Below are 17,115 nucleotides of genomic sequence, written 5' to 3'. Positions count from 1 at the left end.
ACTGAAGCACTGACATCAGAGCATATATGTGTGTGTACTAGCGCCACTATATCAAAAACCATACTTAAGATGATGCAGAGGAATAAGGTTACATTATGTATGGACAATAATAGCAACAGACCTCCTCAGAGTTTGACCAATATAATTTGGAAGGTAAGTCTGTGTTAATAGACAAATATGTGTTAATTTGAAGACAAAGTCAAGAACATGTGTAATCTGTATTGAGTTTGTAGAATAGTCAGATGTTTATATTTCATATTTTAAGTAATTTTAAAGGTTAAACAGATTGATTTTGGATACAAAGAGCACAATCAAATAACCCTATGGAAGTATATTGACGTAAATGCTATTGTTGTATTTAAATTCTTTCCTTTATGGCACAAGTATATTATGATGGTAATTTATAACTAAAACATGATCAACAAACCCCACATGGTGTCGTGTTTTTGTATATTCATTAACATCTATGGTACCTGTGAATTCTCCAATAATCGATGATCCATTCTTAATGGACTCCAGAATTCAGCACAATGGTGTATTTTTTTCAGCTATGGTACAGTACACAATGAAATGAATTATGAAGTCCCATAACTTAATGAGGCAGCAGTCATCCATTATGTTGGCACTGTCTACATACACAATAGCAATAGTACAAGTGGTGCATTGTTAAGAGTCCTGTGATGATTTGAAATTTGTGGCTATCAAGATTTAACGATTATAACCCTAAATATAACTATTGAAACACATCAGAAATTAGAAAATGTTTTCCATACCAGAGCACTGACTATCTAGCACTTTTTTAAATGTAACTTTTACACTTTTAACTTTTAGCATCTTCCACCCTCTCTTCTGAATATGGCAGGTTATGTGAAGTACTCAACCTTGATCCGAGACACGTCCTTATTGCTGAAGTGATTTTCACAAACATCGGAGGTGCGGCTACTGCTGTTGGTGATCCCCCCAATGTGATAATTGTTTCCAATCAAGAGCTGAGAAAAGTGGTAAAGTTGCTTAGTATATTTTCTTTGTTTAAGGTGCATAATTTAGTTATCCATTAATTTGTTTTAATTAAGTAGGTAAAAATGCTTTAAAAGAGAAGGAAAAATCCAATCCAAGGAGGGTGCCAAAAGTTAGGACACCCCCCAAGGACTGTAATTACTTTCCTGATACCCCAGACCACTGCTCCTGTTAGCAGAAACCTGCACCGGCCTGTGGCACTTGCGAGTGAGCAATCCTGTTCCTTTCTTTTTTCTTTTGACATTAACATGTGCTCTACTGCACATGTGATGGCCACTGGACTTAGAATAAAAAAGAAGGGAGGAAGAGGATTGCTTGCTTGCAAGTACCTTGGGTTGGCGCAGTTTTCTTTTTACAGGAGCACCAGCCCAGGGTATCGGGTAAGTCATTACAGTCCTTATGGGGTTGCCGAACATTTGGCACCCCCTTGGATTGTAGCTTTCCTTCCCCTTTAAATAACAGCACTTTATAAAAGCGTTGCTTACAGTACCACTAAACCATTCTTTCCCATTTTAAAAGTCTTGCTTTTGGGCTGTATTTGCACTTTCTTTACTAATTGATATTTCTGGAGGGGCAATATGGGGAGGGAGGACCATGCACTTACATTAGCTACCTCTCACCACTAGTACCACTGATTGACTGAAAACGCCTGATCACTGTGTTACATTAGCCTTACAGCACTGTTATGACTTAGGTAAGCCTCTGTTGTACTAATAATGTGCAATAACATAAAAAAGATCACAGAAATATTTTTCTAACTTTTAAATGGATTCTTCTTTTACAATTTCTTCTTTTCTTTTTAAATTCCATATTACAAATGTAAAAATAATTACTAGCACCTTGACTGTGCTGAAAGGGAAACCCTGGATGTTGTTCCGCTGACCTTAAATAAAATGTTGTAAATCGCAGAAGCATGCACTTTAACATAATTGTCTCAAGGTACTTTTGTTTACAGCAGTAGTGCCTTTATATTTACCATTTTTCTTTTTTGTTTGTTCTACTTCTAGCTGGTAATGGAATAGCCTTCTCTTTATTTAGTAAAATATCTTACGTTAGTAAATATTTCTGGTTGAGCTGCTTGTTTAATTGAACCTTTAGCCTATTTGTCCTTAAACTGAATACTGGTCTTTATGTAATTTGTAGTTCTTCAGTGTATTGAATGCTACACAGAGATGGCCTTGTGCTACTGAGCTTTCCCAGCAGTTTACAAGCTCAACAGACATGTCGCTAGCAATTACAAAGTATGTAAAATAAATTGAGAAAAAGGCCAAAGGATAATTCCAGTGATAACCAACTGAAATTAAAATAATGACAAAAATATAGAATTGACTAGTGGTGCCAAAAATAAAAATAACCACCTACAAATCTGCTATTTTCAATAAAGATTAGACTTTTTTTTCTATTGCTTCAAATAGCATGACATGCAGAGCTGTCAACCCCAAACATATAAATTACTGGAGAATTAGTCACATTTTGTGAGGTGAAACATTTTTAGGGGCATGGCTTGTGTGGATCCCAAGTGACTGCTCATGCGCACAATTCAGAGTTACGTCACTGAAGGCTGCTTGCAGAACCGAATATTCATTGCACGTGTACAGTGAACATTCAAACGGAGACACTAGAAATTGGGGGAATCTATTTATGTTCTAGGAGACTGGGGGAGCGGGTTTTAAATCGAGTAACCCCAGAATTAAGTTGACAGCTCTGCTGACATGGCATCAGAAATTTACACTAACACTACATTGTGCTGTGTGCAGAAATATCTGTGAATTATGTAAACAAGAAAAAAACCCTTACAGGACCTCTCCAGAGACTTCAATAAATCTGACCATATATATGCTGATAGAAGCTGATCTAGCTACTCCTGAGTCAGCAGCATACTGGACCATACATCTTCAACCACTTAACTGATTCAGACTTGGTCAACTATTGACTGAGAAAATCCTGTCAGATGGGACCACTTCAGTGTGTGGATATGGTCTCTCTTCGACATTATGCACTGGAACTTTTTATGATCCGATGTTTGGTTTGGGCAAACAATTAAATAAGCTAGATCTGATCCACCACCTGAATGGCAACATTGGGCAAATCTTCATTTCCAAATGAGTAGATCTTAGTCCTGTTTTAATATGTGCTTACCTTACGTAATCATTTTTTACAGTTTTAAATTATTTTTTTCCAAGTTAAACAAGCAGAAACTTTGACAAAAGATGAAGGCTAAACAGTGAAGCTCATTCAGTTATAAAACAGTAGATGGAGCCATCTTAATTGTTCAAGAGATTAAGACACGTGGGTTACACCAATCATACAACCAAACTACCTAACCTTAAGTAACACTCAGCGAATATTACAAAATTCTAAAATAGAACACTTGTAATAAAATGAATAAAAATAAAGAATACAAAGACATTTTCATTGAACCTTTATAGATTAGCTTAATATTGTAGCAAGTCCAAAGTATGTGATTTGGAGCTAGTGTCAATTTGATCCCAGAATATTGACCACATACAGTATCAGTAAATGATCTTTTAAGGTGTGGTTGTGCTGATTTTATCCTTATTGCTTCTTGCCAACAAAGTTGGTTTAGAAGAGATAGAATATCAGTCATTGAAGGAGTGGACTCGGGACAGCCAATTTAAGAACAATAGTTTTTTTGTAGCAGCTGTAACCCGCAAAATTAGGTTTGATAATAAATCCTTCTGGGAATTAGGCTGAGTAATCATTTTTTCATCTGACAACTATTAACTCCTTGTTAATCTCCAACTTCTTTGCTGATCAACATACTAGGATTTTGGTAATCAAATATTTAAGCTTCGGTTTTGGACAATAAGCAGGATTCCAACAACAAGCACGGTTAGCCATTGTTTTTCCACAGAGATGTATATGGGAGGCAGCAGAGTCATAAGACAGTTGTATTAAGTCTCAACTGCACATAACAATGCATTTTAGCATTGGTGACACCATAGCTGTTAATTCCCACTGGGCAAATTCATTTAGTATATCTTCCAACTTGAGCAGTTCACCTGTAAAAGCTTAATACTTATACATGTGTGTCTTTTATTATATTCCTAGTGTTTTAGGTAAAGCTTTACACTCATCAATATGTATTGATTCAATGTTCACTTGTATTGAATCTTAACTCATTTTGGTTTCCTCTCTCTCTACTCAGGGATTGGACTTTGCAGGATTTACTGGACATATGTTCTTAGGAATTTGCCTGGTTCTCCTAGTATCTTTTCCTTTTCTCAGGATTTTATATTGGAACAAGAAACTTTATAATAAGGAACCCAGTGAAATTGTTGGTAAGATCTGTGTTTCATCTGTTATATTTAGCTCAGTGGAAGAGCTTACACCATGATGTTTAGGATGCATCTTCATGATCTTGTATAATACATTATAATGTTCTTGGGCAGGGATCCCCAACCTTTTGAACCCCTGAGCAACATTCAGAAGTAAAAGGAGTTGCGGAGCAACACAAGCATGAAAAATGTTCCTCGGGTGCCAAATAAGTGCTGTGATTGGCCATTTAGTAGCCCCTATGTTAATTGTCAACCTACATTAAGGCTCTGTTTTGCAGTGCACCTGGTTTTTATACAACCAAAACTTGCTCCCAACCCAGAAATTCAAAAATAAGCTCTTGCTTTGAGGCCACTGGGAGCAACATCCAAGGGGTTGGAGAGCAACATGTTGCTCACGAGCTACTGGTTGGGGATCACTGTTCTTGGGTATCTGAGAAATAACGTTTATGAAACCTTGATTTAGCTATTTTGTCGAACATAAAACTGGGCAATAATAAGGATTAGTTTGATTTTAAACTAACTTTTAGTATGATGTTGACCCAAACACCATCAGAAAAGAGCACACTTTACAACTTTTTTACTCTTATGGCCTGAAATAAACTAAAAGTTCCATTGATTTGGGGCATGGCTTAGCTGGCAATGGAGTACATTGCACTAGCCTAGACCGCTGAACAAATGATCCTAAACGGCCCTAGATAATTGGGAAGTTCGACTCAACTTTGGACATTTCAACTGTTCACCTATATTGCCAGATTCGGCTACAATGGGTGACAACAAGAAAGGAGCTGATGCTGCTACAAATAAGATGGATAAATTTGTTCAACATCACTCCCAAGATGGCGCTCACACTAATAAAGTGAGTGTATCTCCACCCCAGGACCCACCGGAGTTATCAGATGATCAGACTACATCGGAGCCCACGCTAAAAGAAGTACTCCAAGCTATCAGAGACACTAGACAGGCAGTAGAAGTGAAAATTGACACACGGATGGAAGAGGTCAAAATAGATATCACACTTCTACATCAAGAACTGCAGTCTCTATGAGAGAGAACCATGGAAGCTGAACGTCGCATATCAGAACTGGAGGACGCGACCAGAGACATACCACAAAACATAAGAGGCTTACAAGCACAGCTACACACCTGCAAAGTGCAAACAGATGACCTGGAAGGCCACCAAAGGCGAAACAATTTACATGTACTTGGTATTCCAGAAGGCTCTGATGGCCTGAACCCGGAGGTGTTCCTGGAAACTTTTATCAAAGCAAATGTAGATGCGGACCATCTCTCAGAATTTTTCCTAATAGAGCGGGCACGTAGAATACATGCCCAAATGCCGCCGCCGGGAGCCCCGCCGCGAACATTGATGGCCAAAATCCTCAACTATTGGGACCAGGATGCGGGCCTAAGTTAAATGCGATGTAAAGACCAGGTGAAGATGGGAGATGCAACCATTTTATTCTTTCTGGACTATACTATAGAAGATCAAAAGTAGCGTGCCAAATTTGCTAACAAGCTTCGGGATAAAGGCATAGTGTACTCACTTTTTCCAGCCAAGCTACGAGTAGTAGATGGCAACACCACAAGGTATTTTACAAACCCACAAGAAGCAAAATGTTATTGCTGTTTTTTCATTCTGGTTCCCCCCCATGGTACAGTACCTCACAAATATACATGTCACTAAAGTTCTAAAATGACAACGATCACTATTGCCTCATGGAACGTCAGAGGCCTTAATGATAAGGTTAAAAGAACCTTGCTATTTAACTCACTCAAACAGTATTCTCCCACAATAGAGAAGCACTTAGTAGGGCAAAAAGAGATGGCTCTGAAAAAGGCCTAGGTAGCACATGCCTACCATTCTAGCTTTTCCACGCATGCAAGAGGAGTTACTATATTTATAAAAAAAAAATACCATTTACCCTTCATCAAATTGTAACAGATCACTGGGGACGATTTATTTTAATGCACTGTACTATTCTAACCTATGAGTTTATATTGATAAATGAATATATTCCGCCACAACTTTCACTAGCCTTAATGAATTTAATCCTACATAAAGTAACCCTGTTACCACCACTACCTCAATGCTGGGTGGGCGATTTTAATGGATACCTACAACCTGATATGGACAAACTTAACTCAAATGACAATAGGACAACCAAGCTGGGTCAATGGGTGGAAAAAGTGGGATTGCAGGATGCCTGGCAAGTAAAACATCTAGAGGCTAAGATATTCTCTTGCCATTCTCTATCCCACCAGACAATGTCTCGGATTGCCTGGTACTTGCCTCCACAGAAATGTTACCTAAAATAACAAATGTTGAATACAACACTAGGTCTATATCTGATCACTCCCTACTGCTTATTAAAATCCTACTCTCACCACACACCACAGCTAAGAGATGGCGTCTGTGCCAATTGTAGCTTAAAAATATGGAGGTAATGGAGAAAGCACGAGACCCAGTAATTCATTACTGGGAGGAAAACCAGGAATCAGCAGCCCCACCCGTGCTATGGGATGCCTTTAAGGCGGTTAATAGAGGAGCAATGATTCAAGCTATACATATGGTCCGTGCTCGAGCCAAACAAGATGTGAACATGGCCAAGTCACAGGAAGAGGAAGCAGAGTCCATTTATATACAATCTTCCACAAAAGAAAATCACGAACAATCGGTACAGGCACAAATAAGATTAAAATGTAAATTAACAGAAATCACTCAAAAAAAGCTCCTTTATGCATCTCAGAGGATTTGAGCAAAGGTGAAAATTTGAGGGCCCTCCTGGCATATTTATCCAAAATCTCCTCCCCTCAAACTGTAATTTCAAGAGTGAGGGACGAAACAGGCAACCTAATTATTGACCCAGAACAAATGGCTGCCAAATTTGCCTCATTCTAATAGTCATTATACAACACAAAAGCCACATATATTACGGAAGAATTGAATACTTTTCTTGAATCCATACCCTTCCCACAACTACCTACAGAACATGCTAATTTCCTAAATAATCCTATAACAATATAGGAAATAAGATATGCAACTAATTCCATGGCCAGCTCCAAATCACCGGGACCCGATGGGTTACCGGGTGATTGGTACAAGGCAATGGAGATGAAATTGTAGGCACCCTACACACTATACTAACACAATCTTATGAGCAGGAGAACCTCCCATCATCCTTTAATTCAGCACTAATTGTACTACTCCATAAAGAGGGCAAAGATCACTAACTATGTGCACCCTACCGTCCAGTGTCCCTTTTGAACACTGATGCAAAAATCTTAGTTAAAGTGCTCGCCACAAGATTAACGTCTGTAATTTCACTGTTGGTCCACCTGGATTAGACAGGTATCATGCCTGGCCGAGCAACAGATGTTAATCTCAGGTGTCTCTACTATAATTTACAGGTACCCCAGGACAACTCAGGTATAAGAATCGTAGTGGCCTAAGATTCAGAAAAGGCATTCGATTCAATTGAGTGGCCTTATTCATGGGCGGTACTTAAAAAATTTGGGATAGGTGAACCATTTATAAAATGGATAAAATTGAATATATAAACAGCCGATTGCACAAATCAAAGTCAATGAGGTGATCATGCCACCATTTAAGTTACAAAGGGGCATGAGCCAAGGATGTCCACTTTCACCAATGCTATTCTCATTGGCAATAGAACCTCTGGCATTAATGGACCAAGATACCCCCCTGATAATGGGTCTGAAGTATGGTAACATTGAAGAAAGGATATCCCTTTACGCAGATGATGTTTTATTGTATTTGGAAGATCCTGGTCCTTCGTTAAGGACAGTCCTTAAAATCTTCAATCTGTTCACTACGTATCAGTAGAAAAGTTTTGATGAGCACTCCATTCACCCGTTGAATTAAAAGAAGTAAATGTTTATTTCAGCATATGAAAAGCATCCATTCACTGGCGCGTTTTGTATCCACCGATATGTAGTCATAGGTAGACAAAAAGTCCCATTGATTTAGTTTTTTCTGCTTTGGGTCATTTTTCCTGTAATTATTACTATGGTGTTTGCAATACTAATTCCCAGGAATTTAATTATTTTTTTGGAATAACCAAAACCATTCTATTTGATAGTTTACTTTTAAATTAATGTTATCTTTGTGTGCTATAGTTTTTTTTATAAAGTCATTTTTTAAAATAGGCTTGCTAAAACTTTTAGCAGTGATGAGAGGCTTCAAATGAATGTGGAGGTGTGGAAACAGTGGGATCACAGGAATGCAGGTGTAGTTCATTGCTATAAATTGTTTGAAAGTAACTACAATCTACTTCAATCAACAAAAACATTTATGGTTAGATGACTTCTGATTAGCAATCAAAAGCTCTGCTGTATCAGTAATAAGAAACCCGAACTGCATCACTTTAGTACTGATTTTTGAATCTTTACATTCAGTGATTCAACATGTTCTATTTTATCAAACTAAGCTGGGATTTTTCTGTACTATATTTGTGTAATTCTAGAGATGTTATGTATTTTGGAGCATGATTTTTTTTAAATATTCATATTCAAATCCAGAGAGGTTGAATTGAGGTTTGCATATTTTCTTATGTACTGTACTATATAAGTATTTCTAACCATTTCATATTCTTTTTGCCTTATCTATTCAACAGTTTGACCTCTTATTGCCAGGATTTGCCTTAATTTTGCATTTTGGCATTTCCATTTGATCATAATGCTAAATTATAGAACATTCTGTAAGTTAATATGCACAGAGATTCTACTTTATTTGCACATCTGTGTTAGTTGAGTCATTTTGATGAGCTTTAAAGATGGCGCTCTTGCTTATTTATATATAGTAGAACAAAATTCTGTTAATACAGATTCCTCTGCACATGCCCCTGACTTGGATGGATTATGTTCTCAAGCTAGTCATGGTCACATCTACCAGCAGAGCTACCTGTTTGGCAATAAGAGCAGTGCTTTGTTGTTCTGCACTTTTAAGAGATATCACAATGCTCTCATCTCTCCTTTTTAGACCTTAATGGACATAATCCATTTTATTCTAGTACTCCTTTGCATAATGCTCCCTAGTAAAAATCTATATAAACCCTGAGATTTCTTTGTTCATGATTCTGACTCTTGGTGAGTTCAGAATCCACGGAGCTTGTGTCAAAACTTTGTTTTTTACCTCAAGTGGTCTCCAGTACCTTAAATTCCCTAACATTTTAGTCTCCTTGTGCACAAAGAAAGGAAACCTATCCCAAACATCTGCATTTGTCAATAAAATACCCATGTGGGTGGCTAGTTGGACAACTACCATTTAAATTAAGCTTAAATGTATTCAAAAGGATACAAACAAAACTGTAGTAAGTACTTAGGATATGTTTCAGGTGTTTCTGAAACTGGACTGTATTACATCCCCCATGTTCTTGTAGCTTATCACAAAGTTTTGCTTTAGAAATCTTTAACCTTGCACAAAGATCCTAAGAAGAATGCAAATTCACCCTGATAAATTTGTCCTTAAAAACCTGTGAAAGAGGACCGAGAGTTAGGAAGTTCTGGGAACAGAGGTATACAAATATGAGAAATATGCCACAGTGTGCTTTCATTTGAAATGTCTTATGTGTTGTTTTATAAAATATTAATTAAAATGTTTTATACAACTTTCCGTTTGTCATTTATATAATGCCACAAAAAAAATAGTTTTAGTTAAAATTTGTGACCTCAAACATGTCATTATAAAATGTACAGTATTTCTGTAAAATATATTTTTTCTTTATCAGCATGGTAATAGATAAAAAAGAGCTTTAGCTTTCTTAAACAACACTGTCAATGTGTCTAGCTAGTGTCATCAGTTTATCAATATATTTATATATCTTTGCATTGATTTTGCATTTCAATCATTCAATCCCATAATCATGTCTTATATCCTTGCAGAGCTGAAACATGAAATTCACGTTTGGAGACTGACCGCACAAAGGATTAATCCAGCTAGCCGTGAAGAGACTGCAGTCAAATGTCTTCTAATGCAAAAGGTTTTGACACTGGAAAGCCTGTTGAGAAAAAAACTTCAAACTTTTCAGAGGTACTGTGGATTATATCTTTATGTGACAGTTCAAATGATCGCCTAAAAAAGGAAACCTTTTTTGTCAGTTAAATCTCTTTGCAATATAATGGATGATGATCAGTGCTGTGACTATGCTTATTTCAGCCTACACTTGCATACATTCCAACACACAGAGGTACAGTATATTTAAAATGACATTTTAGATCCCCAAAGCACTGCCAAATAACCTTATGTTCTTCATTTTTTCCAGACAAATATCACAGGAGGATAAAAATTGGGAAACTAATATTCAGGAGCTGCAAAAAAGGGTATGGATTCTGTTTCAAAACAAATCAATATTTGCAATTCAAATTTGCATGAAACCTTTTTCAAAACCAATAACATTTTTATCTCAAAGCAAACAATTAGATTTTTTGTTTTATGACCATGAGCTTTTTCTTCTTGCAGCATGGAATATCAGACAAGATTCTTCTTATCAAATGTTTGACTGTCTTGGGATTTGTCATCTTTATGTTCTTTCTCAATTCATTTGTTCCTGAAATTCATCTGGACCTGGGTAAGTTATACAGTGCATTCTGTACATATTACTTATCACACTATAGTTACCAAAATTAAAAAGATATATAATATTTAAAATAAATATTTTCTTAAATATTAAGAAAAAACTTACCTTAGACATAGCAGTGCTGTAAACCCTTATCTACTATTCCAGGGATCCCCAACCTTTAGAATCCGTGAGCAACATTCAGAAATAAAAGGAGTTGGGGAGCAACACTAGCATGAAAAATGTTCCTGGGGTTCCAAATAAGGACTGTGATTGGCCATTTAGTAACCCCTATGTGGATTGTCAACCTACATTGAAGCTCTGTTTGGCAGTACATCTGGTTTTTATGCAGCCAAAACTTATATCTGGAATAAAAAAAAACAAGCATCTGCTTGGAAGCCACTGGGAACAACATCCAAGGGGTTGGAGAGCAACATGTTGCTCATAAGCTACTGGTTGAGGATCACTGTACTATTCCGTTGAGACTCACTTTCTGTCAGTCCATTTTAGGCAACATACACAATTCCATTCCTAGTGACTGAGGTTTCAGGGGTAAGATAAAATAAATCATCATTAAACGCAATTCTAGAGTGTTTGTTCTCAACCACAAGGCAGTGAGAAGTTACAAGCAAATGCAGCCTTCACATTTGCTGCATATAATTTAATGCAGTAGTATCCTTAAAAGAAGCCTTTTAAGGACTTTTTTTAAGAAAAACGACTGACTTAATGGTGACATGCAAAACTTGGTATGTTTGTAAATGCTCTTTTCAATTTAAAGACAAAGCTTTTTAACCTATAGGATTTTCATTTGATAGGAAGCATATTCATAGGCACATCTTACATAGCAACACAGTAAAAAAAATATCTCCCGGAGGGTACACATTCCATAGTAGAAATTACACAGAACAAAGTAGAACTAGCAAGAAAATGGATGTGCAATCTGATGAGACTGTTATCTGTTACAGGAATACTAATACAATATCTTTTTTTCCCCCTTTTTTTGCCCCATGCAGGCTGGATTGCAATTTTGGGGTCACTCTGGTTACTTGTTCTAGCAGATGTTCATGATTTTGAGATCATCCTACATCGGGTTGAATGGGCCACCTTGCTGTTTTTTGCAGCATTGTTTGTATTAATGGAGGTAATTATATATACAGATGAAGCCACTTTGATTTGTGAGTTAAATGCGTCATGACTCAGGGTTAATTGAATAAACTGTGTTATCTAAAGTCATCTTAACTCATTTAATGCATTTAACCTTTTCATTAGCATACCAAAGCACCATTGTTCACAATGGTGAATGCTTTGATTAGGTGGGATGTTGTGACACAGTTTTCTGTGTTAAATGAGATAAATGGGATATCTGTGTTTAGTTATTCTGTGTCAAACAGATAAACCAAAGTGGCTGCATCTGTATATTGTAGCTGAAACAGAAGGCATATATCTTATAGTATGTATATGCTACTATATAGTCAAAAGAATCCAGTCACATTTTTAGACAAACGTATCCAGACATTCTCTCTCAAATGGCATGGCCTTGAAAGGTTTAGGGAAAAGGGAGCAAGCTAATACCAGTTGAAATCAACAAGGTCAAGTTTCATAAAGCAATCCATGTGTAAACAGTAATGTGACCAAGGTCACAGTCTACAATTAATCAGTGCAGAGTCCTCCTCAAGCAGTTTCCCAAGCTAATAATACAAAGTCCCCCTTATGTCACCCTCAGTAGGGATGTAGCGAACTGCCGATTTGGTGTTGGCGAACGCCGTTCGCGAACACCGGCAAAAAATGCGAACGTTCGCGGACAGTTCGCGAACTTCGAACACCCGCTAAAATCGTTCGATTCGAACGATCGAAGGATTTTAATCATTCGATCGAAGGATTTTCATTCGAATCGAACGATCGAAGCCATTCGATCGAATGCTTTTCATTCGATCGAATGCTTACAATCGTTCGAACGAATGGAAATCGTTCGATTTTTAGCGGTCGAAGGAATTCGAATGGTCGAACGATCGAACGCGAACTCAAAATGCGAACGTTCCCAAACGTTCGCTAACATTCGGCGGACGCGAACGGTCGAAGTTCGCGCAAACTAGTTCGCAGCAGAACAGTTCGCTACATCCCTAACCCTCAGGTCAGCGCTAAAGAGTTCCCTTCAAACACATTCACAGGTTTCTCTTTTTACACGGGTCAGGAGGGCAGGTTTCCTTTTTGAGCAATCTGCATGTTAAAGGAAAACTATAACCCCAGAATGAATATTTAGCCAACCTATAACATATTAGGTGGCCTTTTAAATAATCTTACCAAACTGGAATAAATATATCCGTAAATATTGTCCTTCTACCACCACCATTTTGTGATGCGCTGTGTGCTGTCTCAGAGATCACCTGACTTAAAATGGCACGTTTCTATTTACCCAATAGCACATAACCAATCCCCAATAGCACATACTGCTAGAAAAATATCTTTTTATGAAAATGGTTTATTTAAATGATGCAGAGTTTAACATATGGGCTGTATTTTGCCATATCATTTTAATTACACCTACAGTTCATTGTTTGGGGTATAGTTTTTCCTTTTACAGCACATAAGTTAATTAGGTCAGTCAGTGGGGGCTTCGTTATTCTGAGTTTTTCCACTTAACAAACCTTGAACAATGTATTACTGTAGTAGTATTAATAGAGTAGGGCCTTTTCTGAGCCATTTATGTAGTATATTGGACTAAATCAGCACCTGTGGCAGTAACACAGGACTAGCGTGTGATGTAACAGGAAGCAAAAAGGGGTGAATTTGTACATACACATACAGGAGTGCAAATGTTGGAGAAGCTCTGAAATAAAACGTTCTGCACAGTTTTCTGCTTGGTAATTATGCTGTGTAAAACACAATTTGTTAAAAACTGTTTCAAAAGCTGTAAAATAAATGGTGAATTTACCAAGGTGTGTTTTATTTTATGCCATGAGAATGCCAGATTAGTTATTTTGCATTGCTTCAGACGTTTTGTAAGTAAGTTCTGCTGGAAGTTGCTCAAAGAAAAAGCATGTAAAAAAATTACACAATTTTTACGCTGTTTTTTATACATAGCGATATGTGCCAAATTAGTCTACTGTTTTTTTACTCAAAAGGGAATTAGACTGCTCCAAACTCACCCCTTATGTGTTCTCCTTAGTGTAGCTCAAATTATTCGCACTTAAGGAACAACTCCTTTAATCATAGGCTTACAGAATCATCCATGTCACGTCCTTAAAGGAGAATTAATCCCTGAAAATGAATGTGTCTAAAAATGGCATATTTTATATACTGAACTTATTGCACCAGCCTAAAGTTTCAGCTTGTCAATAGCAGCAATGATCCAGGACTTCAAACTTGTCACAGGGGGCCACCATCTTGGAAAGTGTCTGCGACACTCACATGCTCAGTGGACTCTGAGCAGCTGTTGAGAAGCTAAGATAAGGGGTTGTCACTAATTATCCAACAGAAAATGAGGTTTGTCTGTAATATAAGCAGTTGCCACAGGGCTGATTATTAAATTCTGATGCTAGTTGCACTGGTTTCTGTGCTGCCACAGTGTCGGACTGGGCCGGCGGGACACCGGGAAAAACCCCGGTGGGCCCCGGGCTCTTGTGGGCCCCGCCGGCCCAGTTCCGCTACTTAGTGGGGCGGCGCGACCCCACTTTGTTTGGGGTCGCGGTAGACTAGAAGGGCTGCGCATGCGCACAAACGCGGCGCCGCGCGCATGCGCACAAACGCGGCGCCGCGCGCATGCGCACTAGCCGCCTGCAGCACTCCGGAGCGGCAGTGGCGGCTGGAGGGGGCCCTGGGGCAGTAGCCCCGGTGGGCCCCATGCCTCCCAGTCCGACCCTGTGCTGCCATGTAGTAATTATCTGTATTAATTACGAAACAGCCTTATATTTTGACACTTCTATTCTATGTGTACTGTATATTGTGAGTGGGTCCTTAAGTTCAGTACATGACAGCAGCACAGAGCATGTGCAGTGAATCAGCAGAAAAGAAGATGATGAGCTATTGGGGCATCTTTGGAGACATGGATCTTTACTGCTAAAGGGCTGTGGTTGCCTTGGGCTGGTACAGAAGCCCAGAACATGATGTACAACATTTCTACGTACTTCTTTAGTTAGGCTTTAGTTCTCCTTTAAATAGACCGTGCAACAGAGACCCCTTCAAGAATTACATAAAATTACAAAGACCATCTTTCTTTCCCATTATATATTGTATAAACATTTGTACATCCCTAAAAATAAAATACTCTTTTATTAATTCACATTAAAACAAATTGAATTGATTAAAACAAACACAGTACATCACAACCCCTTATATTGTGTTGGTTGAGCTGAGAAAGTGCATAGAAACAACATTAATAAATTATTAATACATTTTAATTTAAACATAGTTAATCCTGAATAATTTACAATTTATTAATGTAGTTTATAGGCACTTTCTCAACTCAACCAACACAGTATAAGCCGGGATTGTGATGTACTGTGTATGTTTTAATCAATCCAATTTTTTATGTGGATTAATAAAAGAGTGTTTTTATTTTTAGGGTTGTCAAATGTTATATATATTGGGAACGAAAGATACTCATAGACTTTGTAATTTTATGTAATTCCTGAACGGGTTGCCATTGCATGGCCAATTTAAGGCAGTGACCTGGATGAATCTGTAAGCCTATGTTCCTGAAACACATGTAGTTTGTAGCTGCGATGTTTCTACCACTTACACTATATGTGGCTCCTCCAACTGGTCACCAGAGTTTCCTTTCAGCGCGACGAATCGAATAACATCACCCAGTGGAGTTCTCCCCTTAAAAACCTGAAAGAGGCTTGGAAATAAATGTAAATCATAAAGGAGCAGTATAACAGTTTGTTTTTGTTTTGCCATAATGCATTACTAACACTTAAATCAAGTGCCAAGTGTGCTTATTTTAGCCTATGGTTTGGTAGTTAATTGAGTGGAGGTTGCTAATTATGGCCAGCTTAAGCTGAATGACCTGCATTGAGTAAAGGTTGCTAATTATGGCCATCTTAAGCTTAATGATCTGCTCTGTCTTAATAGGCAATCTATTACAAGCTGTTACCCTTGGTATAGATTGAAATACAAAATGACGTTTATCTGCAAAATGTTTTCTGGCATAAACTGATGTTTATAAGAGAGATTTATGGGTCTATTAGGTCCAAACAAATAGACCACTATGTATTATATCACTGGTTATTTTTCTTTGCTTAATTATGTTATCCTCTTTATTCCAGGCATTGGCCCATCTACACTTAATAGAATACATAGGTGAACAGACTTCATTACTTATAAAGGTAACGTGAGTTTAATTGTTCAGTGATCTATTAATTAAATCATCAATCTAACTTTTTAAAAGAGGATATACATTCAAAATAAAACTTTGTCTAATGAAAGAAAATGTAATTCTGAGTAACTTTCAATGGCTTTGAAGTTATTTATCAGTATAGTTGCAAATGAAAGCAATATTTTTCTGTCAATTTCTACTCTGTTGGGTCTGTATATTGAACATGAACAAGTACTTGCTTTTATGCAGGCTTGTGGACTGACTGGCTTCTGTTTCATTGTTTCAAATGTCTGAACCAGGACAGAAACTAGAAAGTGACAGAGATGCGGCTTTCTGAACCACAGTTACATCCCCTAAAAGATTGGACTGTAATTGTTAATTAGAATGTCCTATTGCTTCTTGGTTAGGACTACACCCCATAGGTGACTTTACAGAAGTTGAACCCAGTAGCTGGTAGAAATGCTAAATAATACTTCTTGTTTGAGGGAAATGCTGAGGCCAGCAATTCTGCAAATGTATTCCAAGCATGCAGTGGGCATTGGCAACCAAAGACAACACAGGACATTAGTTAACCATTTAAGTGCCAGCAGAATTTCATATTTCATTTGCACTCCACATGCCAAACATGTTTTGAACAACATTGTGCGATCTTTCATTTTAGGGGCATTTTCTGGGGGGAGGGGGGATTTTTAGTTTACCTAGGAAAACTCTACATTGTTTTTTTTCTCAGTTTTCATGTATTTCTACTTCTGGAACAAGATTTTGAGCTCTAAATACCAAAACAAAATTGAAAATTTGCCATTTATCACAATGTAACGACTTATACCATAAAAATATTTCATTTTAAGCACAAAAATTCAACTGATTTGAAAAGCCCCAAGTGTCTTGAATGTGCCAATACCATATA

General features: G+C 37.6%; 1 protein-coding gene across 3 annotated transcripts in view; it reads left to right on the top strand.

The window, feature by feature from the left end:
* Positions 1–17,115, top strand: part of LOC108708435 (P protein) — a 155,470-nt gene that overhangs the window by 95,195 nt on the left and 43,160 nt on the right. For all 3 annotated transcript variants that reach the window (XM_018247127.2, XM_018247125.2, XM_018247126.2), the window contains exons 14-20: positions 863–1,001; positions 4,187–4,319; positions 10,218–10,365; positions 10,598–10,655; positions 10,795–10,903; positions 11,905–12,032; positions 16,159–16,218. In XM_018247127.2, the coding sequence (XP_018102616.1) occupies positions 863–1,001; positions 4,187–4,319; positions 10,218–10,365; positions 10,598–10,655; positions 10,795–10,903; positions 11,905–12,032; positions 16,159–16,218 (775 nt within the window). The remainder of the gene's footprint in view (positions 1–862; positions 1,002–4,186; positions 4,320–10,217; positions 10,366–10,597; positions 10,656–10,794; positions 10,904–11,904; positions 12,033–16,158; positions 16,219–17,115) is intronic.

Source organism: Xenopus laevis, chromosome 2L (assembly GCF_017654675.1).
Source record: "Xenopus laevis strain J_2021 chromosome 2L, Xenopus_laevis_v10.1, whole genome shotgun sequence".
Lineage (NCBI taxonomy): Eukaryota > Metazoa > Chordata > Amphibia > Anura > Pipidae > Xenopus > Xenopus laevis.
The sequence above is the reverse complement of the archived record's forward strand: the minus strand, read 5'-3'. Positions and strand labels throughout refer to the sequence as shown.